At 36.9% G+C, this 27,765-nt stretch overlaps 3 protein-coding genes across 4 annotated transcripts; 2 read left to right on the plus strand and 1 right to left on the minus strand.

Moving 5' to 3' along the window:
- The first annotated feature begins 1,404 nt into the window (after window positions 1-1,404).
- LOC104243180 (transmembrane 9 superfamily member 1) lies at window positions 1,405-16,664 on the plus strand. The gene is made up of 12 exons (XM_009798335.2): window positions 1,405-1,606; window positions 10,360-10,549; window positions 10,628-10,732; window positions 12,553-12,570; window positions 12,678-12,772; window positions 12,845-12,997; window positions 13,301-13,435; window positions 13,522-13,688; window positions 13,974-14,068; window positions 14,380-14,753; window positions 15,654-15,927; window positions 16,200-16,664. Exons 1-12 carry the CDS (start codon window positions 1,514-1,516, stop codon window positions 16,265-16,267), a joined length of 1,767 nt encoding a protein of 588 aa, XP_009796637.1. The 5' UTR covers window positions 1,405-1,513; the 3' UTR covers window positions 16,268-16,664.
- Window positions 16,665-18,223: 1,559 nt separating this feature from the next.
- LOC104243179 (ferredoxin) lies at window positions 18,224-19,020 on the plus strand. Its single transcript, XM_009798334.2, has one exon. It carries the CDS (start codon window positions 18,465-18,467, stop codon window positions 18,897-18,899), a length of 435 nt encoding a protein of 144 aa, XP_009796636.1. The 5' UTR covers window positions 18,224-18,464; the 3' UTR covers window positions 18,900-19,020.
- Window positions 19,021-20,064: 1,044 nt separating this feature from the next.
- LOC104243177 (MLO-like protein 4) lies at window positions 20,065-26,555 on the minus strand. Of its 2 annotated transcripts, XM_009798332.2 has the most exons (15): window positions 26,235-26,554; window positions 26,023-26,080; window positions 25,656-25,882; window positions 25,452-25,568; window positions 24,963-25,023; window positions 24,693-24,784; window positions 24,222-24,296; window positions 23,804-23,889; window positions 23,548-23,597; window positions 23,424-23,464; window positions 23,167-23,337; window positions 23,013-23,048; window positions 22,127-22,194; window positions 20,919-20,979; window positions 20,065-20,776 (listed from the first exon to the last, which is right to left on the minus strand). In XM_009798332.2, exons 1-15 carry the CDS (start codon window positions 26,358-26,360, stop codon window positions 20,327-20,329), a joined length of 1,719 nt encoding a protein of 572 aa, XP_009796634.1. In that variant the 5' UTR covers window positions 26,361-26,554; the 3' UTR covers window positions 20,065-20,326. The 2 variants fall into 2 exon arrangements, with proteins under 2 accessions (XP_009796634.1, XP_009796635.1); XM_009798333.2 differs by lacking the exon at window positions 23,167-23,337 and having other exon boundaries at window positions 26,235-26,555.
- Window positions 26,556-27,765: the final 1,210 nt, after the last annotated feature.

The raw sequence follows: 27,765 nt of genomic DNA on the forward strand, positions 1-27,765 counted from the left end.
TGCTTCCTCAATGATTTAATTTTTATTTAATTTTTAAATGAAAAATTTTCGATGTTTTTGTCAAAACTAGAAGTCACAATTAACGCTTCTGCTCAATTAACTTAACTCATAAAATTCTTGGAGGAGTTAAGAGGCAAAAGTTAGATTGCGGCCTCATTTGTTTGCACTTAATGGAGGTCTGAATCTTAATCATTCAAATCTCAAACATTAAGTGTGTTTGTTTTTAAAGTCTGAATCTTAATTATTCAGATCTTAATTATTAATTATTTTTTTTTTACTTCACAATCACTTAATGGATCTAAATAAGTTTGTATGATTAAGATCTATAAGAGAGACTTAATTTCATTAAGATGCTATCACATATTCATTATTAACTGCCGCCATTATCAACTACCATCATGCCACCACTATCACCATACTCAACCACCACCACCATAACCCCACCACCACCTCCACCACCACCCCACCACCATGATCCTCAATTATAGCCGCCATCATTATCGACCATCACCACCTGTTATTCCCACCACTCCGACCACCATCATTCTCACCCACAATCAACACTCATCCACCTCAACTACCACAACTGACCATCCTATCACCATCAACAACCACAGCCGGCACTGTCCATCATAATAACCTACCACCACCCACCCACCACCTTCCTCAATCACAACTACTACTACCACCCCCAATTATTAACTATAATCATCCACCACCACCATCCTTAATCATAATCGCCACCACTACCAATCACTACTAGCTACTAGCATGAATCATCATCATAAACCAAAACTACCACCAACCACCACCTCTAGTCGGCATTCACCCGTTAGCCATCACCATCAACAACTATCATATTTAAAAAAGTTATATATTTTATTGATAGAATATTAGATTAGTTAGTATTTCATTTGAATTTTATATTTATTAATTTTCAAATAAAGATAAATTTTATACATTCAGATGTTAAAAATCAAACAGTCTTAATTATTTCTATCCAGATCTTAATACACATCTTAATATATTCAGATGTGTATTTAGATTCAGATGTTTTAATCTTAATACACGTCTTGATATTCAGACGTGTATTCAAATTCAGACGTCTTGATCTTGAAAATAAAACAAATGAGGCCTGATTTTTCTAGTTACTAAAGTCTAGTTAAACCTTACACACTCAAAAAGTTATTATATCTGTTGAAAGAAAAGACATTAAATTTACTATCGACAAATTTATTTTCCTTCAACCATATAAATATGGATTCTTTGGTTATTACTCTTTTTAGATTCAGTTAATTTGTAAAAGAAAAAAGGAAAATAGTGAAGTACTATTGTTTACGCATTTCCTAACGACAAAGAATTAATTACGGTTGACTTCATTTTCTTTCTTGGTGTAATAAATTTTCTGTTTTCTGAACTTGCAAACCAGCTACTCACTCTTTCTTTCTCTGTGGTAAAACCGGACCGAAAGGCTAACCTGAACCGTTGGATCCATATCTTGCCGGCGATACAGATGCGGCCGACCGCCCGATCACTATCTCTTGTTCTACTCCTTGCCGCCTTCCTCATCGTTTTTCCGGCGTTTGCTTCCGAGTCCGATCACAAGGTATAAATCTGACATATTATACATTGCAACGGGAAACCCTAATTCTAGCTCATTCTTTATTTTTCATGGCTCACACTTGTAGAAATTCCGTCACTTTCATGGAATTTGAATGCTGGGATGTTCCTCGTGCGTCATTTTTGTAATTTGTGAGCCATTATAGATTTGATTAACAGTGAATGAATAAAATACAACAATGGGTGCAACTAGGCATCCATCCTATATATTAATCCTCTACGTTCATTCAACTCCAGGGGCGGATCCACAATGTAACCTATGGGTTCCGGCAAAACCAGTAGCTTTGGCCTAGACCCTATATATGCGTTAAGAAATTCATCAATGTGTATAAAAAGTAAATTTTGAACCCATTGATTAGTGTACATGAGGTTGTTGTCCTAGAATCTTAAACCCATAAGTTCAAATCCTGGATCTGTCAAATCCACTTGGATCCCATTTAATTCAAGTACTCAAAATTGGCTTTTAGGACCAATTAGGAGTTCTCTAGCATTAGATGTTTGCTATACAGTTTATACTGATGACTCGTATCAAAGTGTTAATGCCAACACCGGATGAAATTAGATATCTTTTTTTTCCTGAGAGGAAGTTATGTGTGACCCGTAGATCTTAAAATAAATTCCTTTGTTTCATTTAAAAAATTTCAATTTGCTGACGATTTCACGTGCAATTGAGCTTTGTAACCATTACATCTTTCTAGTTGTAAGTACTGAGCAAGATGTTGTAGTGAAGTAAAGTTGCTAATAAGTCTTCAGAATGATTGCATGTGCATGCAGTAGTTTACACAGGAATTTGTGTAGGCAATGTCAATATATTGTCATAATTCGGTTTGTATACATATTTGGATGTGAGGCTGTGGGTTTCTAATGGTTTACTTCTTAACCCGAATTGATGTTTACTTTGTACTCCCTCAGTCCCAATTTATGTGATGGTGTTTGGTTGGATACGGAGTTTAAGAATTAATAAAAGACTTTTGAAACTTGTGGTCTTAAAACAAGCCTTAAAAATTTCTTTGGCTGTAAATCATCACATTAAGGGTAAAATATAAAGTCCAAAATTAAACTGTTACTAAATAAAGTAAGGTGTCTTTCTTTTTGGGACCGGCTAAAAAGGAACGAATGTCACATAAATTGAAAATAGTGGGAGTGGCAGCCTACTATATATACACACTAGTTCTTAGAAAATTATTATTTACATATATAATTATTTTTTCCCCGAAGCTATGTCGGATGACACCTGTTGGTTGAAGGTGCCTCCGCCACGCTGTTATAGGTAGTCCAGGGAGATCTGACAATGGTTGTTGGTTACTAAATTGGCGGTTATCTATTTTTTTGATCAGTAAAAATTGATGGAAAACTATTGATATTGGAGAATCTCTGTGATATGATGTTAGGTTATTCTACTATATCTAATGCGTCCATAAGGCATTATAAAAGAAAAAAATCTAATGCGTCCGGAAGGGTTTGTGGACGAATTATCAGCTTGTTCCTTTATGGCTTTACTTGTTAATCTGGATAAGTGGCACATACACAACTCCATTTTGATCTTACCATGTAACTTGCCTTATCTGGTAATTTAATTAGTTATTCTTTAGGCCTTGAATTTTAGTAGTTAACAAAAATGGTACATTGAATGTTAGTAAAGTTCAGGTGATGCCATTAATTTGCATGGTTAGATGGAGATATCAATTCATCAGAATGAAAAAACCACATACCAAAAGTTGAAACCTTTTATTTGAATTAGTTTGCTCCATAGGGTGGCTACCTGGAGAGATGTTCTAAGTTTATGATGGCTAAAGTTAAAATATTAGTTTAAAGCAGCTGTCACAGGCAGATGCAGCTTTAGAGAAATAGTCGAATAGTATAAGTGGTGGACCTGGTGAGTCCGTAAGTAAAATGACATAAAACATTGGCAAAAGAACTATACTACTGTGTACAAAAAAAGAGAACATAAATAGGTAACCATGTGCTATATAGGTCTGAGCTAATGTCCCCAGTTAACAGTCGAGTTTCTTTTTTAAAGGAAAATACATAATGCATGGATAACATGCGTTACGCAAACCAAGAATATTTCGGCCGCAAAGGTAAGCTACCCAGGGCCCATGGGCCAAAACACACCCTCAATTCTGTGAACTAACATGTTATTTCATTATGACACACATATTCCTTTAGAAGTTGATAAACCTAACTATCAGTAAGTTGGAATCCTAATTAGAATTGTCTGTTTACATTTACGTTAAACTAAAAAAATAAAAAATCACCATGGCTGGACAATTATTTGTCTTTTAAAATTTTTATGCCCCTTAATTTTTTTGATAAGGTAAATTGTATTAATCAAAAGGGAAAAAACTACCGTATACAAGAAGTATACCAAAAAGTAGAGAATTTACATCAAAACATGATTCTCTACAAAAGACACACAATCTTCTATACAGGTAGGGGCTATATGAGTGCACCAAAAAGCGATCAAAGATAAAAGACTATTCTTAAGATTTGGAAAAGGAGGGCTTAGTGTCTGGAAGACAATCAGAAATCTTTGGCAAATGTTCAACAACAAAATCAGCTATAAAGTGGGTAGTGGACAGAACATTTCTTTTTGGGAAGACAATTGGTTGGGACAGGAACCTCTTAAGACAATGTACCCAGACATTTGCTCAATAAATCAGCAGCAAAAGGCCACTGTGAACGAGGTTTGGTCAGCTCAAGGGTGAAATCTCACTTATGGAAGACTCTTAAATGATTGAGAAATCACTAGAATTGCAGATTTTTACAACAAACTCAATCAATTCACTGGGGTCAATCAGGACGTAGACAAGGTGTGGTGGTTGGGGCACAGCTCAGGAAGGTTCTCAGTCAAGTCTTCCTATCATATGCTTAATCAAACTAATATTGTGATTGATCTTTGGCCCTGGAAACACATATGGAAAGTAAGAATACCCTACAAAGTGGTATGTTTTGTTTGTTTGGTTGCTAGAAAGGCTTGTTTAACACTAGGATAATTTGAGGAGAAGGGGAATATCTTTGTGCTCTACATGTCACTTATGTGGAAGGGAGGAAGAAACCAACAGTCACCTTTTTCTGCACTGTTTGGTGACTGTTCAGGTTTGGAACATATTTATAGCACTCACACGGATTCAATGGGTCATGCCCAACAGCACCATGGAAATGTTGTCATGTTGGAACAAGGGAGAAGATCTGTAAGTGAGAAGAAGAGATGGGGTATGATTCCTGCATGCATATGGTGGACGCTTTGGAATGAGAGGAATTCAAGATGTTTTGAAGACAATGCTAACTCAATTCAGAAGATTAAAATGAATTGCCTACTGCTTTTTCATTTTTGGTGTAAACTTGAATACATAGAGGACTCAGAAGCTATAATAGATGCCCTTGGGTCTTTGTAAGAAGATAGATAAATTGATGTATATTTTTGGTTATTCCCTATGTAATTATGGCATGCACAGCCTTTGTGCTTCTGAATATAGCAAACTGTTATCATCTCAAAAAAGAAAAAAAAAAGAAAAAGGAGACTCAATCCCCTCAAAAGCTCTCCTATTTCTCTCCCCCAAACTATCCACATGAGAGCTAACGGGGCGAACTTCCACGCCTTTTGCTTTCTTCTTCTACGGAAACTGACCCAGCTATATAACATTTCCTTTACAGTGCGTGACATCGCCCATTGAACACCAAAAAGATTCAGGATTGCCCTCCACAAACCGGAGGACACAGGGCAATGCAACAAAAGATGATCAACTTCTTCCCCTGAGCTTTTACACATGTAGCACCAACTAACAAGTGTAATTCCTTTCTTTCGCAGATTTTCAGCAGTCAAGATCACTCCCCTCGCCGCTAGCCATGCAAAAAAGCACACCTTCATGTGCGCCTTAGGGATCCAGATCGAGGAGTATGGAAAAGTGGCTTCCTCTCTCACCAACATACTTTGGTAAAAGGACTTTACGGTGAACAAACTATCGCCACGCAACCCCCATCTCCAAGAATCACAAGATGGCTGGGGCCCGTCTTGCGCATATAGCAGTGCCAACAAATCTTGGAGCTTCGTAATCTCCCAATCTTGCATGTTCCTTTTAAATGAGAGGTCCCATACTATCCCCCTTCATGCTCCTTGCGAATCTGTTGGACCATCAATTCCTTCCGGTTTTAAACTCTAAAGACGTGGGAAAAAAGACCCTCAAAGTATCCTCTCCACACCACCTGTGATTCCAAAAACTATTTCTCCTTCCATTTCCCACCCTGTAAGTGATGTTGCCATTGAAGGCTTCCCAATTCTTCATGATGCTTCTCCACATGCCACACCCGAAAGGTGCTGTGATTGCCTTGGTCCTCCAACCCCCTTCCGTAGAATCGTACTTTTCTACTATGACCTCCCTTTATAGAGCGTGCTCTTCTACCCCGAATCTCCACAACCACTTCCCCAACAAAGCTCTGTTTAATATCCTAAGATCTTTTACTCCAAGTCCACCCCACTTCTTTGGGGAAGTGACTGTCTGCCAATTCATTAGATGAGACTTTCTAGTTCCATCAGCTGCATCCCAAAGAAAATTCCTTTGAAGCCCCTCCAGTTTATCTGTGAGCTTGCAACAGGGACAAGTAATAGGTGGGCATACTCGATAAAGTGCTTTTAATAAGCACTTCCTTACCGCCTTTTGACAAGTACCGTTTCTGCCAGCCTGCTAATCTTTTTTCAACTCTTTCGATCACTGGATTCCAAACCGTAGTATCCTTATGCGAAGCGTCCAATGGGAGACCCAGGTAAGTAGTGGGAAGAGAGCCCACCTTACATCTGAGAACATGAGACAAAGCATCAATGTTAGCAGCCTCACCCACCGGGAAAATCTCACACTTGCCGAGGTTGATTTTGAGTCCTGGTACTATCTGAAACCACTGCAGGACCTGCTTCAGGTAGGTCAACTGATTCATATCGGCATCATAGAAAACCAGGGTGTTATCCGCAAAAAGCAAATGAGAGACTCTTCGGGCACTGAGAACCCCGATCGGAGCTGAGAATCCTCTCAAGAAGCCTCCGCCCCCCGCACGATCCATCATTTTACTCAGAGCGTCCATCACTAGAATGAATACCATGGGGATAGGGGGTCACCTTGCTTGAGACCCCTGGAGCTGCCAAAGAAACCACACGGGCTACCATTAACCAGGGCAAAGAATCTGATTGAGGAAATGCAGAACTTGATCCATCCCCTCCATCTTACCCTAAACCCCATCCGCATCATAATGAAATCCAGGAACTCTCAATTGACATGGTAGAAAGCCTTCTCAAGGTCCAACTTGCATAGTAAGCCGGGTTCTCTATTTTTCCTTCTGGAGTCTACAAGTTCATTTGCCACCAAAGCAGCGTCCAGATCTGCCTACATGTAGGGGGGAGGTAGTATGAGACCTCTCATTTAGAAGGAACATGCAAGATTGGGAGATTGCTAAGCTCCAAGATTTATTGACACTGCTATATGGGCAAGACATGCCTCAACCATCTTGTGATTCTTGGAGATGGGGTTTGCGTGGCGATGGCCTGTTCACCGTAAAATCCTTTTACCAGAGTATGTTGGTGAGAGAGGAGGCCTTTTTCCATACTCCTCGATCTGGATTCCTAAGGCGCCCACGAAGGTGTGCTTTTTTGCATGGCTAGCGGCGAAGGGAGTGATTTTGACTGCTGAGAATCTGCGAAAGAGGGGAATTACACTTGTTAGTTGGTGCTATATGTGTAAAAGCTCAGGGGAAGAAGTTGATTATCTTTTGTTGCATTGCTCTGTGTCCTCAGCTTTGTGGAGGGAGATCCTGAACCTTTTTGGTGTTTAATGGGTGATGCCAAGCACTGTAAAGGAAATGCTATATAGCTGGGCCGGTTTCCGTAGAAGAAGAAAGCAAAAGGCGTGGAAGTTCGCCCCGTTAGCTCTCATGTGGATAGTTTGGGGGGAGAGAAATAGGAGAGCTTTTGAGGGGATTGAGTCTCCTTTTTCACATCTTAAGAATAGTCTTTTATCTTTGATCACTTTTTGGTGCACTCATATAGCCCCTATTTGTATAGAAGATTGAGCGTCTTTTGTAGAGAATCATGTTCTGATGTAAATTCTCTACTTTTTGGTGTACTTCTTCTATACGGGAGGTCTCTCCCTTTTGATTAATACAATTTACCTTATCAAAAAAAAAAATTGTTTGATTAATTTTTTTTTTTTGAAAATTCTTGGGTGGAAAGTATGAACCTAAATAATCTTATTCCACTATCAAAATTCAATTACAAAAACTATTTAAACATATTTTCTTTTGAACATTGTTAATAACTCCTGAATTGATATATAGTTCTTATAAATATTATGTTTGTGTTTTGGCACTTGGGTAGCTTACTTTTGCCGCTAAAGTTTTTTTTGGGGGTACATAGCGCATGTTATCCATGCGTTATGTATTCTTCTTTTTTTTTTTAAAAAAAACTCGGTTGGCAGCCCGTTAACCCTAGACATTAGCTCAGACCCATATAACACATGGTTTTACATGTGCTATACCTATTTATGTTCTTTTTTAACAGAGTAATATAGTTCTTTTGCCAATTGTTGATGTCATTCTGGTTCTCCACTCTGTGGAGTGGGTAGCCAAAAGGTGCACGCAGTGGTGATAGAGAGTCTTGCAGAAAATTTACTTATCTACCAGCTTTGCTGGATTTATTGCTTTTTTGGCTATTTATATTGTTAAAGCTGAAGTTTTGTTTTAGTTAGCTTTGACAATGATTCTCATTTATAAAAATGAAAAAAGCTTTGAGAATGATTTTTATCTAGAGGCCTCTCTATAACAGGTCAAGACTCCAGAGCCCTTCTTCTTGTTGCCACCGTTAGTTATGAATTACTTGCATTGTAATATGGAGTAAATATTTTCCTTCTCAAAAAAAAAAAATCCTTCTCAAAAAAGATATGGAGTAATTATTTTCTGCTGCTTAAAATCAGGGAGCCTTCTATATTTCTCGTGTTTGCTTTTGGTATTATCTTATTATCCCCCTATCAAAAAGATCTTTTAATATCTCTTATTACCTTATATAAAATAAAAACTCAAAGTACGATCTAAACACATCTGTAGTAAACTTTTCGATAAATTTAAAAAGTAATAGGAGGATGATATACATGTAAACATAGCAAAAAAACTTTTTCATATAACGGTGGTAGTGTTATCAAAGGCGCGCTTAAAGCGCGCTTAAGCCCTGAAGCGAGGCTCAAAACATGTTGACGAGCGTTTCAGTGTTGTCATCAAGGTTCTAAGGCATAATTTTTCTTGCCAATGAGCGTAATCCTAAAGAGTCGATACTGAACAAGATATTTCACTTTATCATAAATTTTCGTCAATTTCTTTGTCCATATATTTGGTATTTATGCTTATAGGTATTAGTCTTGGACTACACATACATATTTTTTTGTTTGTGCCTTTTTTCGTTAAACCCCATGCTGTATTTGCGCTTTTCGCTTAGAGCCCTAGCAGACCTTAGAGCTTTTTTTTTTTTTTTTTGCGCTTTTCGCCTTTGATAACACTGAATGGTGGTGCCCATATCAGTGTGCGCGTGCCTCAATTATTTCACTGAGTGTTTGCTACCTCCCACCAATGTAGGTATCGGATAACTCTGCCCACCAAAGCTTAGGCAAATGAGAATAATCACCTAACTTTGTTTCCTCTGTTGGGATTTGAACCGTGGTCTCCCATGGTTTTCACCCACATCATTTACCGTATGCCATTCCCTTAGGTGCAAAGAAACACGGTGTTGGCAAAAGGAAAATTCATTCTGCAGACATACAAAAGCTGCAAATGATTCTCAAAATAACTTAGCAAGTGAAGGGCTGATCTAGGAATGATCCTTAAAGTGGCCAATGGTGTTGGAAAATGGTATTTCTCATAATGTTATTTAGTGCTAAAGTCTTGCCTATACTGGATAAACAACTTATCAAGGTGTATTTTCTCATGATAATTACCACACAACTGTCCCATTCTCCACTACATGATGATATTTTAATGACCATGATTGGACATATGTCTTGTTTTATGATTATTTTAAAAAACACTGAACATATGTCCTGTTCTACTGTGTTATAGTAAGTTTGGAGTTCATGACATATGCAATTCTTAAACTCTTCATCTGTCAGGCAAATGGATTAGTAAATTCTAATAAACATTGGATTATTTAAGCTGCAAGTACCTCTATATTTCTTAAAAAACTTCTCTACCGACAAGCAGCTTCCTTAACATAACGAGGCCGACTCAGTCTCATGTGCGCTGTCTTTTGCTCTTATTATTGCATTTCATATTCTCTTTCTGAAGAAGGTATAAGATTCGTTTTTCAGGAGACTTTATGGTTCTTTTCACGCTTCATTCTACTCTATTACTTGTTGCTGTCAATTGGACTGCTGCGGTCTGATGCATTTAAATTTTATAGTTTCTTTTCTCCCTATAGTTTGTCTATTCATGCACAGGTGTTTGTAATATGTTAATCCAATATTGTTCTTTTAGCTTATGATTTTGTGCGATACATGTTTGCCTAATTCTTTGCTCCACGTTTTGTTCACTTCTGAATATTTGGAGAAAAATCTCTTAGAATATACATAGCACATATCCTGTAAACTTTTGCAAAGCATTAATGGATGCACCAGTAAAGTGAATGTATCAGTACACTCATACTTGTTCTTTCTTATCTAACCATTTGTCATATGCAATTGCTTTTCTCTGACCCCTGTTCTTTCTCATCAGTATCAACCAGATGATCCAGTTACCCTTTGGGTAAATAAAGTTGGGCCATATAATAACCCACAGGAAACATACAACTATTACAGCCTACCATTCTGCCATGCATCTGGTTCTACTCACAAATGGGGTGGCCTTGGTGAAGTTTTGGGTGGAAATGAGCTTATTGATAGTCAGATTGACATAAAGTTTCAAAGTATGTGGGTCTCTTTTAATTTGAATCCTAGTTTTTTCTTGTTTGATTTGAGTTGACATGGACTATTCTGTTTTCTAGAAAATGTGGACAAGGGTGGTATTTGTGAGCTTGAGCTTGACGAAACGAAGGTTAAGCTATTCAAGGATGCTATCGAAAACAATTATTGGTTTGAATTCTTCATTGGTACGTATTAATTTTTGATATATTTTTAACATAATTGGCTAATGGTTGTAAACAGTTGTTTCTGCACCAATGCATAGAACTTCCCATTAAATTTGGAATGAAATGGGATATAATACATATACACAAAATCAAAATCTTCAAAGACTACATTTTATTCAAGTTACTACTATTATTCCAACACTGATCATATTGTATTTCTTAATTTATTTTTGATAGAAGTCCGTGAAATATTCCAATAAGAACATCTTTTGCTCCCTCTTATTTGTTACGTAGTGTCTGTTATGGCAAGTAAACTAAATATTTCTGTAGCTATCCTTCTTTAAGTATATCTACATTCTCTCTTCTGGTTTTATGATTCCTGAATAATAATAAAGATCGTGGATGGGTTATTCATAAAAAAGAAATAAATTACAAATTAATGAATAAAGAAAGACCGCGGATGGTTTTACGGATGGCATATTGAGGGAATATTTCTCCTGCTAAAATTATGTACGGAATTAGAAAGATAGTTGACTCCTAAAGCTTTTCAATGGACACCAAAAATTTAATGTAAGCTGTTAGTCTACTCTTTAGTAAAGTTTGAGCTTGATTTTAAAAATATTTTCTGGGACTTTAAACAAGATACCAATCACGATTTTTTTTGGTCGGCTTCAAGCAAATATAAATTCAGTTTGTCCAAGAGGTTTGTTAAAGGTGTTGCTTGGAATTGGTACAGGCTAAACCATAAAATCTTAGTATACTGCACTATACAACATTGACACTGGGCCATACTGTTTTCTCGAGACGCTCTTGCATTGGACCAAAAATGCATTACAGAATACGAGCATTGCTCATTTTCCAGAGAGCTTTACATTCCGTCCCAAGGTTACACAATTTGATGACCAAGGGATTACTGAAGATGTAATGCATGGTTTCCATGTTTGTACAACATAGTTCTCTGGAATGGGACACTGCATGAAGTAATTTAGGTATGCTGAACTGCATGATGTTAAAGGTGTCCTCGAGACGCACTTAAGACTGAAGCTTGGTGCTTTGAAAAGGTTAAGCAATTACCCTTCGCTTAGGTGACACTATTAAGGCAACAAGGTACAAAGGCATGTGCCACAGAGCACATGGCTTCTCTGTTGGAAATTGGCACATGGCTTCTCTGTTGGAAAAGACTGCACTAAGTAGTAAATATGGATGGAAAAATAATATATGAATTGTTAGGTAAAGTTATCGATGAATATTTTAGTGATTAAAGCAGGAAATTTGAAACCATATAATTAAAGTGTTCATTAAATCTGTATTAGAAATTAAGAATTGCATCTTGGAAATATTTTTAAATGGGTTTTACCACATATTTCAATTAATCGCAGTTATTTCAATTTGTTTGTTCATTTTTGTTTTCTTATATTCTAGAGACTGAGATTGTGAATATTTTTAATTTTGTATGGAACCTTTGCTTCCCAACTGAGGACCTTTTGCTTATGAAGTGACATTGGTGAGGCTTCAGGTGTTTGTTGTTAACTTTTGAAGTGATGGACCTCTCTTGCGACCTCTTTTCACATATTATAAAAATTTCCTTGTTCCTTCTATTTTATTTTAATTGCAAAATTCCTGTTGACTTTAGGTCGATTTTATTTTTTGATAAGTGACTTTATGTTGATTTCTCTTTTCTTGACCTTTTTTTTTTTTTTTTTGTTTCCAAGCAAATTTATTATTCAGCTGACCTGCCTTATAAAAGCATTATTTATTTTAGCATTTCTGTTTACTTTATGTCGATTCTGCTTGTCCTGACTTTTACCTTTTGTTTCCGGCCTGCTGAATTTTTTTTCCAGATGACCTGCCTTTATGGGGTATGTGCTCTCTGAGCTTTCTTCCTTAGAAGCTCTTCTTTCAAATTTTCTTTTTTTCTTCATATGGGTTAAGTGGTTCTAATTTGTACTTTAATTTGGTGTTGTAGGTTTTGTTGGTGAGCTACATACTGACAGAAACAGTGATAACAAGCATGTGCTTTACACGCATAAGAATATTAATATTAAATATAACAAGGACCAGGTTAGTAGCTTGTTAATTTCATCTTTGGTAGCCTGTTTGCATGCTGATATGCCCTGGTTTTCTTTCTTGCAGATCATTCATGTTAACCTCTCTCAGGAGAGCCCTAAGCCTTTGGAAGCTGGGAGAACCTTGGACATGACATATTCTGTCAAATGGGAACCAACTAATATCAGTTTTGCTCGTCGTTTTGATGTGTACTTGGATTACCCATTTTTTGAGCATCAGGTGAGCGTTAGTTTGGGGCATTATTTCATTAAGCAAACTTGCAAACTTATTGGTATGCCTTCCAAAGATGGAGCTAGTGATGGTGAATTAGTTTTCTGTATGTCTGCTTTTTTGCGGTCTATTCTTGGACAGCGTACATATGGTTGTCTATTTTATCATTGGAGCTAGATCAATCCAAAGTCGTATTTAAAAAAAAGTCAATTTGAAGTTTTATAAATCCTCTCCTTGTGTTTAATGTAGCATAGCAAAATTTATTACTTGGCTTGAGTTTCATGTATTGTCTATATTATATTCACTTCGCAGATCCATTGGTTCTCCATATTTAATTCCTTCATGATGGTCATCTTTCTTACTGGTCTGGTGTCTATGATTTTGATGCGCACACTGCGGAATGATTATGCCAAGTATGCTCGGGAAGATGATGACCTCGAAACCCTGGTAACAACTCATGCGTGAACAACCTTATTTCTGAATAAGCCTTAAAATTTAAGGTTTACTGTCTTAAACGTTAATGCTTGTCTCAGGAAAGAGATGTTAGTGAAGAATCTGGTTGGAAACTTGTTCATGGGGATGTGTTTCGGCCTCCTTGTTGTCTAGCATTAATTTCAGCTCTTGTTGGTACTGGGGCACAGCTGGCACTGCTTGTTCTCCTTGTCATTCTGTTGGCAATTGTGGGGACATTATATGTTGGGTATGTTGGAACTCTTGGTATCATTCCTTGAAAACTAGTTGTTACCTAATGAAGCCTAGAAGCGAGTTATAGGGGTATTTGATGATGGCTATCTGCTATTTTTCTACTTTTCAAGTAATTTTGCATTAAATTGTACATTTACTAGCACACTGTTGGCTATTCCTGTCTAGCAACAATCATTTTAACTAACTCTATTTACACGCTAAATTGACAGAATTATCAGCTAAATAGCTTTTTTTTGGGGGGGAAAAGCTTACATAGCATATATATATATTCTTTTTACAGGAGAGGAGCTATTGTCACGACTTTCATAGTATGCTATGCTTTGACATCTTTCATTTCGGGCTATGTTAGTGGTGCAATGTACTCGCGAAATGGTGGTATGTTCTCTTGCTTATCTATATCTGTGCATACACGACACTACTTTTATTGGACCTCCTCTCTATGGCTTGTCATTTTGGTTCACCTGACTAAGAAAGTTCAGGTGAATGGAATATTTTACCTTCATGTTTATTTTTTGGTTGTGCACCTTTTATTTCCTTGTATTGTTTGGTTTACTCGGTATACATATCTTTTGATATGTTTTATAAAGTATTTCATTTGGGAATATTTAGTGTATATTTGCTTAAAAACATGTTCTCTCTCTCTCTATATATATAAAAGTATCACGGTCTTTGATTCATGGTTGCAGGGAAAAGCTGGATCAAATCAATGATTCTCACAGCATCGCTATTCCCATTTTTGTGCTTTGGGATTGGCTTTGTTCTAAACACGATTGCCATATTTTATGGGTCTCTAGCAGCCATTCCCTTTGGTACAATGGTAGTTGTCTTTGTCATCTGGGCATTCATTTCCTTTCCCCTGGCTCTTCTTGGTACTGTTTTTGGAAGAAACTGGAGTGGTGCTCCAAACAATCCATGCCGTGTCAAGACCATTCCTCGCCCTATTCCTGAGAAGAAGTGGTACCTGACACCATCTGTAGTTTCCTTGATGGGAGGATTGCTGCCATTTGGAAGCATATTTATTGAGATGTATTTTGTCTTCACGTCCTTCTGGAATTACAAGGTAAAGACTAACCTTCTGCAAGGCTGGTAAACTACTTGCAAGTCACTTTGAATAAAAAATGAAGCTAAGAGTTCACAAATGTAGATAGAAAGTAGTTGATAGAATTTTTCAATTGATTGAGACTCGTTGCTAATTAATATGAGTGTGAATTGAATTATGGATTTGAAATACAATGAGGGGTCAAGGCAAATAAAAAATTCTTAATGAGTCGAGGCAAATAATTCTTAAATAAAACCATTCTCCCTTCTCCCTTTGGTTTGACAGATGGGCTGTTCACTTCGGCTAGTTCTTATGTTTCAGCCACCACTGTTTAGATAGGGTTGGAAGTTGAGGGTCATCATTTATGTTCATATATGCATGCGGATGAAAATTACATTATTCGTTTGTTTGAGCTCGGTGTGTAGGATGCTGTATCATTTTATAGGAGAATGTCAATTAAAATGCTGCGGAGAATAACTGGGAAAGATTGCATAGGTTAACTGTTAATGACAAGGGCATTACTTCTGGACAGGCAGATTTTACATCCGTTTTGGCCTCGTGTTTATTTTCTTACATGCAGAATTCGCATTGTTGGTGCTTCTTCGCATTTTTTTGTCTTAACTCCTCGTCAAATTCTCCTATGTCAACTCATTTCCTCCCTCCCCGAGGGCGAAGAAAAGGGGGAAGGTACCATCCTTTTTTCATCGATGGCAGGGGGGTGGGTCTTAAGGGACTTCAACGTACTCCTTTTATGTCCATGATTAGTTGTATTTTGCAGATAGCCACTTTTTAAAATTTAGAAATAGTATATAAAGTAATGCCTTTTGTCAGGTAACAGCATTTGCAATTTTCATTGAACCTGTGCTGGGCTTTGCAAATTTTGAAGTCATTGCTATTTTGTTTCGTTGTATTCTTTTGCAGGTGTACTACGTCTATGGATTTATGCTTCTGGTCTTTCTTATCCTCATTATTGTTACCATCTGCGTGACTATTGTGGGAACATATTTCCTACTAAATGCTGAAAATTACCATTGGCAGTGGACTTCATTTTTCTCAGCCGCATCTACAGCTGTCTATGTATACCTGTACTCGGTCTATTATTACTATGTGAAGACTAAGATGTCAGGGTTTTTCCAGACCAGCTTCTACTTTGGATACACACTGATGTTTTGCCTTGGCTTAGGGATTCTATGCGGTGAGTATATCAACTCCAGTTCTTTTTAGACCATTTATGCGATATTGCCTTTAGGCTTTGAGTAGGATTTGTTTTCATCTAAGAGCTCTCCTTGGTGATAATTTATGTTAGCTTTAGTTTTGTTCCTGTCTCGTTGCTTTGAACACGGGTGCATATAAGTCTGTCTCTGTATGTTTTCTGTATGTTGCTTGTAGGAGAACACAGTTATTGTGGTTCTTCATTTTGTTTTATGTTGACCTAATCAACCATGTGATTTTGTCAACTATGCTCAGGTGCTGTTGGATTTTTGGGCTCTAATCTATTTGTGAGGAGGATTTACAGAAACATCAAATGTGACTAATTTTCTTCCAAAGGAGAGTAGGACAGACAATGCCCTTTATTCACCTGGTCACTTGGCTATAAGGTCAAGAAGAGCCTCAAGAATCATGTATCTTCGTGGGGGATGGTTGGTGCCTCTGCCAGGAATCGTTGGAGTCCTGAAGATTTTCCCTCTTCTTTGGGCTGTAAGAGATTCTTTTTCCCTTTGTACTTAAATTAGAAAGATTAGAGAGTTTAAGGGATTCCAGGCTAGTTTGGTAAGGGTTTCAGACAGTGATATATAGTTATTTTGGACACTCTTAAGCACTGACCCTTGATATTTGTTGATTATTGCCAAGGAATGAGACTCAGGTCAGTTTATCTGATTGATGAACAAGTTAGGACCATGTTTGGATATATACATTGCATTTTTTGAAGCACGAACCGAATTTTCCATCTTCTCTATTTAATTGGATGTCAGATGCTCAAAAAGGATTGTAGCTTTTCAGGAACTTCTGCATAATTGATGTGAAGCTGCTTGTTTAATCAAGCTTTGCTACATTGTTAATTTGCTATGCAGACCCCTTTTTTTTTGTTTGCTTTCCTTGGTTTCGCCAGGCAAATTTGTTCTTTTCGTGCTGTTTCTCAATAAGGCTAGCAAAATCTGTGTAACGTGAGATCAATCAGATAAAGGCAAAGGCAACTCATTAATTTTAGCTGTGACTTGAGCAAAGGCAACTCAAACATGAGATCTTCTCTGTGTGTGTGTGTAGCGTATGGACACAACTTTACCATCCATTACGGATTTCTTTTGTTTATTTTTAGAAACGAAAGGACTTTGATGTGATTGTTGAGCGTGTAATTTAGTACTCGATCAGTTAAGTGTTAAAGTTAAAATTGGTCTCTCCTGTCTAAAAAAGGTTTTGGTGACAAAATGCTACTACTGTCCTATTCTTACCAAGTGTGGATCATTTTTTAACGTTTTTCACCAGTTGACTAATAGCATTATTTAAGAATTAAATATCATTATTTATGTTTTATATTTTACTGTGATGTTTCTTTAAATTTTATTTTAATATCTCTTTCGTTGTTATCTATGTAATATAAAAATGAAGTTAACATACCAATAAAGCATGCTCATGAGAAAGACTCGCGACCACGCTGCTGGCTATAATACTTACCATGGGCAAACGTTGAATTCTTTAGCCCTTTTCTGCAGCAGAAAATTCTTGTCATTCCCCACCACTGTTTGTTCACTTAAGATATGTAGGTTTGGGTATGAGTTATTCATATCTCGATTTATTTAAATGCATTTTTGTACAAACACTTATTTGCTCTGAACAAAGTCTGATTCAATTTTTTTTGTACATTCTCAAAACTATTAAGACGTTCACGAAAAGATTATGTGAATGTAACTTTTACCATCACTCTATTGACGACCATTGCGCACCCACCTACATCGCCAGCCACTGGCAACTATCACCATTAACCTCCACCGTACAACAACCACTAACCATCTCTAATGCCAACCACCACCAGTCCACCACTAGCTATCACTGTGCCACCACCACTTCCACTAGTTGACAACAAGTAGTTTTGGTCATCATTGCACAATCACCATCAGCCATCACTGCACAACTGTCCCCACAGACAACCTTCACCAACCACAACTATCACTAACCACCACCTTGGTTACAACCGTGGCAAACGTACGGGGCGGGTCGGATATGAGCGGGTAGAAAATTGGTGATTCAAAAAAACGAATAAATTATCCGACGCGTCCCGTATTTGGGACGGATAAAAAACGGGTTATGGATAATATGGATTTACAATACTATTTTAATTTTTTTTCTAATTTTGTAATTATTATTTTATTTGAATGTAATATTTGTTAAAGTAAATGAATATAAATATACATATTTAGATACTAAGAAAAATAGGTTAAACTATCCAATATCCAGATATATAACTCCCTTGATGCTTCCGTTTAAATTGTGGTTGACAGGACAAATTAAAGCCACAAGCCTTGTGAGAATGAAAGGCTGATATTAAAGCAGTGACATTCACATTCACACGATAACTGGTGAATCCTGCTAAGTTGATAAACTGATAAAGCTAGCCATACCCTATTGACACGTGGAAGATAAACCACTCACTATTTCCACAAGCCCCTCTTCTTATATATCCTCACATCTCAAGTGAGAGCAGAGCAAAGCAAAGCAAAGAAAATTTTTGTAAAAATGGCCAGTATTTCAGGTACCATGGTTAGCACCTCTTTCCTCCCAAGGAAACCAGTAGTGACTAGCCTGAAAGCCATACCAAATGTTGGGCAAGCTCTCTTTGGTCTTAAATCTCAGAGGGGTGGTAGGATTACTTGCATGGCCAGTTACAAAGTGAAGCTTATTACACCAGAGGGAGCTGTTGAGTTTGATTGTCCGGATGATGTTTACATTCTTGATCAAGCTGAGGAAATGGGACATGATCTTCCTTACTCATGCAGAGCTGGTTCTTGCTCTTCTTGTGCTGGAAAAGTTACAGCTGGAAATGTTGATCAGTCTGATGGAAACTTTCTTGATGATGACCAAATGGCTGATGGATTTGTTCTAACCTGTGTTGCTTACCCCCAGTCTGATGTTACTATTGAGACTCACAAGGAGGAGGAGCTCACTGCCTAAACCCCTCAATCTCATTATTTTAAAAAAGTTTGATGAGCATTTATTTTCATATGTAACTCTTTTGTTCGCATAAAAGATGCTATGTTGCAACTTCTAGTCAATGACTTTGATTTGCTTAGTATATCAACTTTCATCTCCTTATTCCCCGCTTTTAGATGTGTTAATTTTCATGTATATTTAACTTTTCTCAAATTTGTACACCAATAAAACAAGTACGGACCAGTCTAGTTGAAAGATGGCACATGTAATCCAAGAGATAGTAGAGTCTATCTTATCACAATTTGCAAGATTAGAAAATTACCATTAGTAACTCTATTAAGGTCCAACATAATACTTTGTTATATAGACCTAGGGCTATTTACGATTAGAAAGTTAAGAGGTCTTTGATGTGCAAGCCCTACATCTTTGATGCAGGGGTGGAGGTAGAGTGGGGAAGCGGTTCGGCCGAACCCAATAGCTTTGGTTTGAACTCTATATTTGTCTTAAAGTCTGTCAAATATGTAAAAATTCTAGAATACAAACCCAATAGCTTTGGTTTAGACTCTATATTTGTCTTAAAAAGTCCTGTGAAAATGTAAAAATTATTAATTTATAACCTAATAACTTAAAACGATTAGAACCCGGAACCCATAAGCTTGAAATCATGGCTTCGCCTCTACTTTGATGCAACCATTGATTCTCACGAGAGGTCACAGTTGTTGCGTAGGAAGGCATTTTTGTTATGTACTAATAGCCTGTTTGGCCAAAAGTGATTTTTTTTTTTGGCCAAAAGCACTTTTGGCCAAAAATTGAGGTGTTTGGCCAAGCTTCTGGAAGGAAAAAAAATGCTTTTGAGTAGAAGTAGAAGCAGTTTTGGAGAAGCAGAAAAAAATAGCTTCTCTTCAAAAGCACTTTTTTGAGAATGTACTTTTGAGAAAAATACATTTAGAAGCAGTTTTTTAAAGCTTAGCCAAACACTAATTGCTGCTCAGAAGTACTTTTCGAACTAATTAGCCAAACACAAACTGCTTCTCACCAAGAGTACTTTTGAGAAAAACACTTTTAAAAAAAAGCACTTCTCAAAATAAGCTGGTTTTTGCAGTTTGGCCAAACGGGCTATAATACTTGCTCTGCTACTCTTTACGGGCGTACAACAAAAGCCCCTTAAAGGTCCAACACTACCAACTGAACTAATTAATTTCCATGTAAAATTAGGCGTATATTCATCAAAACTGTTTCTTTACAGCTCAATATATGTTCATTTTCTGAGTTACAAAATAGATGCCTAATCTATGAACTGGTCTCCATTGCCAGATAGCAAAGACTGCAATAAATACTCATCTAAAAATGGTTTACCCCATGCAGGAAGTGCTCCGCGGCTAGTGTCCGAGTATGGACTGGTAGGTGTATATTGTACAGAATAAATACTTTGCTTGCATGAGAAAAAATCATGTCTTTTGAAACAGATCAAAGAGAGTTTCTGGCTTGTCTGCATCCCCATTATCCACATTCTCTTGTATATCAGTAACCAGAGGTTCAGATGAATGCCTCTCATTATCCACATTCTCCTCTGTATCAGTGACCAGATATTCGGATGAATATTCCCTATTTCTGAAGGAAAGTTCATGTGAGGTTTCAACAATGCAATCTTCTTGTTGATCATTTGACAGGACATTCTCATCTAGATGGTGAAATGAGCCTCTAGAGGAACATGGAGATAAAGTTACCGTTGCTATCTCATCCCCCTCATCAATCGTTGATCCTAGGGAACACGTTGATCTTGTAGTGATAGAGCGTAAAGCATCTCGTTTAGACTTGTCCTTTACTCTCTTACACCAACTGTGAAGTGATTCTCGAACACTTTCAGCAACGAGAGCCTTTCCACACCGCGAACCCATCTGTGACCAAAAGTTTATGCAAATTAAAGGTCATTTAGGACTCCATGTCACTATCCCAAGACTAGTTCAAGTTCACTGCAACACATGGAATGCATTAAAAGATAGGTAAATGCATGAAAAGTGAGAGAGAGAAAAGGATCACCTGCGAGATAATTACGTTTAAAGGAACAGTGCTGTGGCTACACCAGAACTGCACAAGAACCCTGTTCAAAGAGTGCATTTTCTGAGTACCAAATAATATGCATCATACACTACATGTTATAAAAGAACCGCTATGCATCTTCTATTTTAATGCACGAAAATCATGTTCAACGAGTGCAGCTTCTATGTACCAAAAACATCTGCTAAGGATCCAATCTTTTCAGTACATGTAGCAAAACCAAGATATATGTGAGATAATTAGTCTTCGACTTGATAACTATTCTGATGCAACACTCAGCAATTATTTATTTGGGTTTTGATGGCCATTGACTTGGTCCAGGCTTGAAAATCAGGTAATGATGGCTTAACCAAGCAACATATAGGCTGGATGGCTCGAAATTTAGTAGCTCCTCACTTGTGCTCCTAATATTTTAGCAGCTAATTTAAGTGGTTCTCACTAAAATTCCCCTTAAAAAAGTAATTCACTCAATGTCAACTAAGAATAATCAGTAATGCATTGTTCAGTGAACTAGTTACATGGAGTAAGTTCTGATCAGAGAAGATAGGAGGGGAGGGGGCGCAGTTCTGTGCTAGAAAGTGAATCGGTGGATGAGCTCTACTTATAGAAGATGAGAAACATAGGTATGCAGTTGCAAGACGATTGCAGGCCTTCTAAAAGGTTCTTTCGAACCGTTTTAAGATAAGTACAAGTATGCACTGCAAGTTTACCCCCATGGGAAGAATGATGGGAAAGTGAGATTAGATGGTATCTACGTGCAAACAGCTCAGATAACTAGGCTCAATCTTATAGGAGAATGACATGATCCATGAAGATAGTTATGATAGAACTGAGATAGGGATGACCAAAAATAGAGTACTACAGGAGCTATGGCTATGCGATAGGAAGAATACTTAATAAGGTAAAAGGCAAGAACGAGCCAGACTTTTACCGTTCAAGAAAAAAAGAATGGGCAAGAAGCGGATATTGGAGTAAAGTTCTTCACAGTTTGAACTGTATTAAATGCAAAAGTGGTTCCATATTACTACTTCCATAGAGAAGTATTAACAAGTACTTGCGAGCCTGCTTTCTTTTAAAAGAATCTTTTTTGGGACAAATCAATATAGAAAATAAGACAATGGATTCGGGCTACTAATTATAAATTCAAATGGGAGGAAGGGGGTAGTGTGGTAGAAGTGTACATTACATACCCTGAAATCAATCTGATAACAACCATCGCATGGTTCTTCATGAAACACTCCCGTTGCTCGAATCCCCACTGCACAATTGGATTAATGCTGTTATGAAGTGAATCATCAATCTAAAAGAACAAAAATTCTTCTCGAGCGAGAAGAACCTCTAAGACAATACAAATACATGGTTTGATAATAAGAGCAGCTTGTATGAGTAGGTAGCCCTCCAAAAACTGCAAATATTAGTTTTCTGACATTATTTTCATGTCTATATCTATCAATAAAAGCGGCAGTCTTTCACTTGAGCATATTATGTTGAAGAGAGTGTGCAAACTGAACTTGTTTGCAGAGAGAAAAGTGACCTTTTTGTTTTCATTTCTAAAGCATTAAGAAAATGAAAAATTGATAAAATGATAGCATAGTGGAAGAATCCTCAACAACCTGAAGGGAATCCCGTCTTACTAAATAACTAATTTAAGGTTACTATGATTGAACCGTTAAATGTCCGACTTTGGTTCAAGGGATGTGCTGTTGTCTCGTCATATGGTCTTGGCAATCATCATCTCATGAGCTAGCTTTTAAGGTTTAGTTAGATCCAAAGTTCATTTACTTAGCAAAATGTTGTCATGGAAGGAACATGTGTTACTCTTTTCATGCAACATCTGTTTTATGTTCTCTAACTGTGCAATCGAGTCCTAGTTATTGCAAGAGTGGAAGATACTAAAGAAGCATGTAGATGTTATTTTGTAGCATAAATTCCTTTCAACTGATTATCCACTCCACATTCATTCATTTTTAGCAGAAGACAAAAAAATTCATGTGTCGACCTAAAGAAGAAGTATTAATCTCAAACAAGAAGATGATGCATGGACAATAGAAAAGAAGAAAGGCTAATGAATCTCACCAAGGACCAGATAAATGTTGCCATTTCAAAAGCATTCTGCGTACAGAACAAAAAGCAATCGACGTTAGGACATTTATTTTTATCATTTACATCTGTTTTGCATGAAATAAACATTGAACAGTGGATGGAGCACCAGAGCTATTGAGAATTTGACCTGAAATGATATAAACTGTATTAATCGTAATAGTATCTTCGGTTTGCCAAACCAAAACAATTCATCGCGTGGCTTTACTTGTGTTCTAGTAAGTGGACCCTTAGGCTCTGCAATTTCAAGTGCCAACACGGAGACTACATGCTGTAGTTTTGTTCCAACCACCATGACAAGCTTTGGCACAAGTCAATATAATGTCGAGCATCAGATACATATATTAATTCAACTAGAAACGGACCAAAGAAGGGAGGCTGACTTACAATCGCAGGAATAAAAGAAAGCCAGAAGTAGATATTAAGGCCTGCAATATATGTATAAAACATCGTTCTGAAATTTCAACAAGCCAACTAAAACTGATGTTTTCACATTAGAAAATTTCATTACCATGAATGTTGATGAAGATGCATATGATGGCATAACCCCAAAGGATCCAGCTGCAAAGTCCTAGAATAAGTCAGCATAAATATTCAACTATCAAAACACTCATTTGTAGAAACGTTTAAATATATGACAACAGACCCTCAAGGAGGACCTCGAGTTTTTTTCAGATGTTATAACACTGAAGTATAATAATGATTAAGTCAAAATATCCTCCCACCTATTATGAACTAAATTGATCTAAACCAACAACAAAACATACCTGATCCCTACAATTTCATAAAATTCATCTTCCATGCTACGAACCATGTACTTATGGAAATTGTAAGTAAGCGGAAGCTTGTGATTCTGCATGTTATAGAAGCAAGGGTCAGGCATTACAGGTAAATAGTGAACTTTGGAAATAAATAGAATGAGAGCATTCAATTTTGTGTTCAGTGATTAATTGCTTAGCATCAACAGCATTTTCAAGATATCCCGCCGTCTTGCTTAAGAATAAACCTGGCAATTTGAATGTAGCTGCTTAAGCACATCGAGGGTGATGTTGACGAATTTTAGCTGTGTAAAACGATAATGAGCATTTCGCCTCTTCCCTTCCCTCCTCATACACAGGCGAATTGAGATATTTATAAGGAGAAAGAATAATCTAAAGGAAGTACCAAAAGAAATTGAATACCTACAGTGATAAAGCCCAATCTCAGTGCCAAGTAATCTGACTTATGAATTGAAGTCCTGAACTGCCTTAGAAAGCAAAGCTGCAAGATTACAAAACAAATGCATGTCATATACATGCAGAGCAAATCTAAAAACAAATTGCTAAAATATTATTGAAGACAAAATGTATGGAATTTTGTTATTTGCAAGGGAGGCTGACAAGTCTGTAGTCTTAACAAATCAACGGATCAATTGAACATGGGTGAAGGGAACAATTGTGACTGTAACAATAGTTTAGTCTAATACAAATTGAAATTTTAGACTAGAAGATAATATTTTCGACAACTTGATAAGAAGTCTAGTGGTTTACAAATCCATTTATAGTTCATTAACCTTTCGGTGGCAATCATTTTCCTCCTTGTGTTAAAAATCAAGATCCTCCTCAAAACCTTACAAAAGAGAGTATAGTGTTGTTGTAAAATTGCAAGAGCTATTACCATCCATATAAGAATTCGACTCCTACTCCATGGATGAGAAGCATGATGCAGAGCGAAGGTGGATTGTCGCCTCATCTCCTTATTCTTTGGCACTAAAAATATCAGAAAGAGATAATAAAAGAATGATATGTAGAGACAATGCTTAGAAGCTCAGCTCTATGCTAAAAGATCAGAGCACATGTTTAATATTTAAGACAATTCGTGCAATCAAATTGAAGAAGGTGAATTTATATTGTGTGCACATAGTTTATTATCTTCAATTCCATGTACCTTGTAAGTTGTTCTCTGCCCCAGAGCTCACTTGGTTTTCCCACTTCCTCCAACTGTAGATCTACAATCAAATTCATTCAGAAGAAAATAATAATCCTGCATGCCTCAATTTTAAAAGCACAAACAAGGAAGAGCATGAACTCTGCTGTTTTGCCTCACATATATAGGGGTATCATCCGACATCACTTAGACGAAAAACTTCACAAATTATATAAATCATACTTTCTTTTCAATAGAACATGTATATATATAATAGGCTGACACCATTTGAAAATAATGAAAAGAAAAAAAGTCAATTTGATACAAGAAGTAAAACCTTAGAACATCTACCGCCCCAGACCCCAAACTCACATACAAAGTTGAGTTGTGATAATGCAGAGGTCAGATACCACTTGCACAAAATCCCGCGTACACTTGTGATGGTAGACATCCTATACAAGAATATGTCTACCCCGATTTAGAATTAAAAGCTTGATATGGAAACTCTACCTTGCTCATGGCCAAGCCCACAACAATACAACTGTACAGGACATGGGTGATACCGAGAACAAACAAGAAGCGGTGGAGCTGTTCAAGTCCTTCATATGAGACAAAAGGTTCACGTCCCTGATATTAATACAAAATTAAGATTGTCTTTAGTGCAGTAACAAAAAGCATCATTTGCGCGCAATATGAATCAAGAAAACAACTTACCTCACCACATTGATGTGATGGTTGATAAATTCCCTTGGGAGGAATATCAGTATCATTTGAGAAAATGGAGGAGCGCGACAAATGGATTGTCTCACTCGCACTGTCATAATCTTCTTGAGAACAAAGGTAGAATTTACTACTGAAAAGGGATGAATCCACACAAATTTGAGAAATCTGCCTTGCGCATTGTCCCAACAACAAAGAAATAAGCCCAAGCAGCATCAGCTCTGTCCCATTAATAATCAATTGAAACAAATCACCAATGTTGCTTATGTTGAAGATACAATTAAGTAAATAAAAGTACTGTGTCATCTATAACAACTTAAGCTTTTAGATGACACAATTTAAAGAAGCAGCAATTGCTAACCTTCCTTGATCTTCTCGACAGAAGCAAAAAGAGCTTTCCTTCTGGTCTTCTTCAACCACTGCATATATATATATATATATATATATATATATATATAAACACAACCCCAAAACTTATTAAGAAAAGACTGTCCATTGTGTGCTTACTAAAAGAGAACAAATGAACAATATTAGTATAGAGAGAGTTGTGTTCAGTCATTGACTAGTGCTGACCTTTCCAAATCGGTAAATGGAGCGTTGGACAAAAAGGCAAACAAATACCATAACAGTAGTAACTGTTGCAACAGACCATGTTGGAGTTTCCTCCAATGACCTCCCTTCCCTGAAAACCACTTCCATTTCCTGCACTTTTCTTGAAAAATTAGTAACTACTTTCTGGGAAAATCAAGATCCAGCAAGTGGGTGATACTGAAAAGGCTGGCTGGCTACACATTTTTCTTGAACGGATCGGAGTATAATATAATATTACTAGTACGTACAAGAGATGCACCATGGAATCTTCCTTTTTTAATTTCTTATTAATGTATGTATGTGGCTAGTTCTTTCTTAATTAATTAATTAATTAACGTAGTGTTATAATTTAAAAAAATGGGGAAAGCCACAGCTACAAATGCGTTGGGAGGTGCTAAGATCTTTTGCTTTTGCTCCACAAGTCCGACCTTTTCACATGCATGCTGTCCCAAGAAGGTACTTCACCCCCCCCCCCCCCAAACTTCTGGTCTTTGTGCATGCATGCGCCTTACTCTTCTTCAACTTTAAACTCTATGCCATTACTAACTGTCTTTTTGTCTTTATTTTGCCCCCTATTTTTTTTTTTTTTTTTTTTTTTTTTTGCTACGTATCAAATATCTATCGATTAAAGTTAACCGTCCTCCAGCTGGAATATAAAAAAAATTCACTTGAGGGAGCTAGACAGTTTCTTTTCGGCATTGCCTGCTTACGTCCTGTCATCCTGTGTGCTCGGTTTCTAAATTAGTTTTACATCAACTTTTTAAGTTTATATCTAACGAAAGAATCTAAAGAATAGAGGGGAATAAGAAATTAAAGCAAAAAATAGAGGCTCAGATGAGCTGAAGTTTCGTCTGATATCAGACTCGGTGAAGACCCAGAATTCTCACCTGTGGCGCAATTATCTTCACAGCACTCTTTATGCACCAGACGGAATCGAACCCGGGTCTGTACCATGGCAGGGTACTACTCTACCACTAGACCACTAGTGCTTCTTGTCTCCATAAGTTTGAAATATGATTTAGGCTATTGATATAAAAATAAAATCTGGGGGATGCTGTTATAATAGTTCTTTTCTATAATTACAGCTTGACTTCCAAATCAAAAATGTTGTCTCTAACGAAATAAGAGGAGCAATAGGCTTTTTAGTTTGAAAGATCTCCGAATCTGTTCCAACATTTACTAATAATTACTTATGTATAATTATACAAATTTTATTTGTCTTATGATCTGTAGACTACAGTGCAAAATTTGCAGAAGGTCAAATTACAAACTTTTTTCACTTAAATTTCAAGCAACACAACAACATTTGTTAGAAGTCAAATTAACTTTTAAATTGATAATGGCTCTAAATGCAATTTATAATTATATCTCCACCTCAACGGCTCAACGTATTATCGTATCAATATACCTTAATGTGTTTTTTTAATTAATAAAAATTATGGCGGAACTCCAACACACGGAAAGTTCCAGCATAATATACTGGAGATTGAAGCACCTGTGTATGAACTTCCAA

The sequence above is a fragment of the Nicotiana sylvestris genome, chromosome 7 (assembly GCF_000393655.2).
Source record: "Nicotiana sylvestris chromosome 7, ASM39365v2, whole genome shotgun sequence".
In the NCBI taxonomy this organism is placed as follows: Eukaryota; Viridiplantae; Streptophyta; class Magnoliopsida; order Solanales; family Solanaceae; genus Nicotiana; species Nicotiana sylvestris.

Excerpts from the sequence above, each read along its gene's own strand:
- LOC104243180 (XM_009798335.2), top strand. The coding sequence starts at position 1,514 with ATGCGGCCGACCGCCCGATCACTATCTCTTGTTCTACTCCTTGCCGCC. Across the intron at positions 13,689-13,973 it reads GTGGGGACATTATATGTTGG|GAGAGGAGCTATTGTCACGA; the intron begins GTATGTTGGAAC and ends TTCTTTTTACAG. Across the intron at positions 14,754-15,653 it reads CGTCCTTCTGGAATTACAAG|GTGTACTACGTCTATGGATT; the intron begins GTAAAGACTAAC and ends ATTCTTTTGCAG.
- LOC104243179 (XM_009798334.2), top strand. The coding sequence starts at position 18,465 with ATGGCCAGTATTTCAGGTACCATGGTTAGCACCTCTTTCCTCCCAAGG.
- LOC104243177 (XM_009798332.2), bottom strand. The coding sequence starts at position 26,360 with ATGGAAGTGGTTTTCAGGGAAGGGAGGTCATTGGAGGAAACTCCAACA. Across the intron at positions 24,297-24,692 it reads GTCGAATTCTTATATGGATG|CTTTGCTTTCTAAGGCAGTT; the intron begins GTAATAGCTCTT and ends GTAATCTTGCAG. Across the intron at positions 23,338-23,423 it reads TTTCTTTTATTCCTGCGATT|CTTGTCATGGTGGTTGGAAC; the intron begins GTAAGTCAGCCT and ends CTTGTGCCAAAG.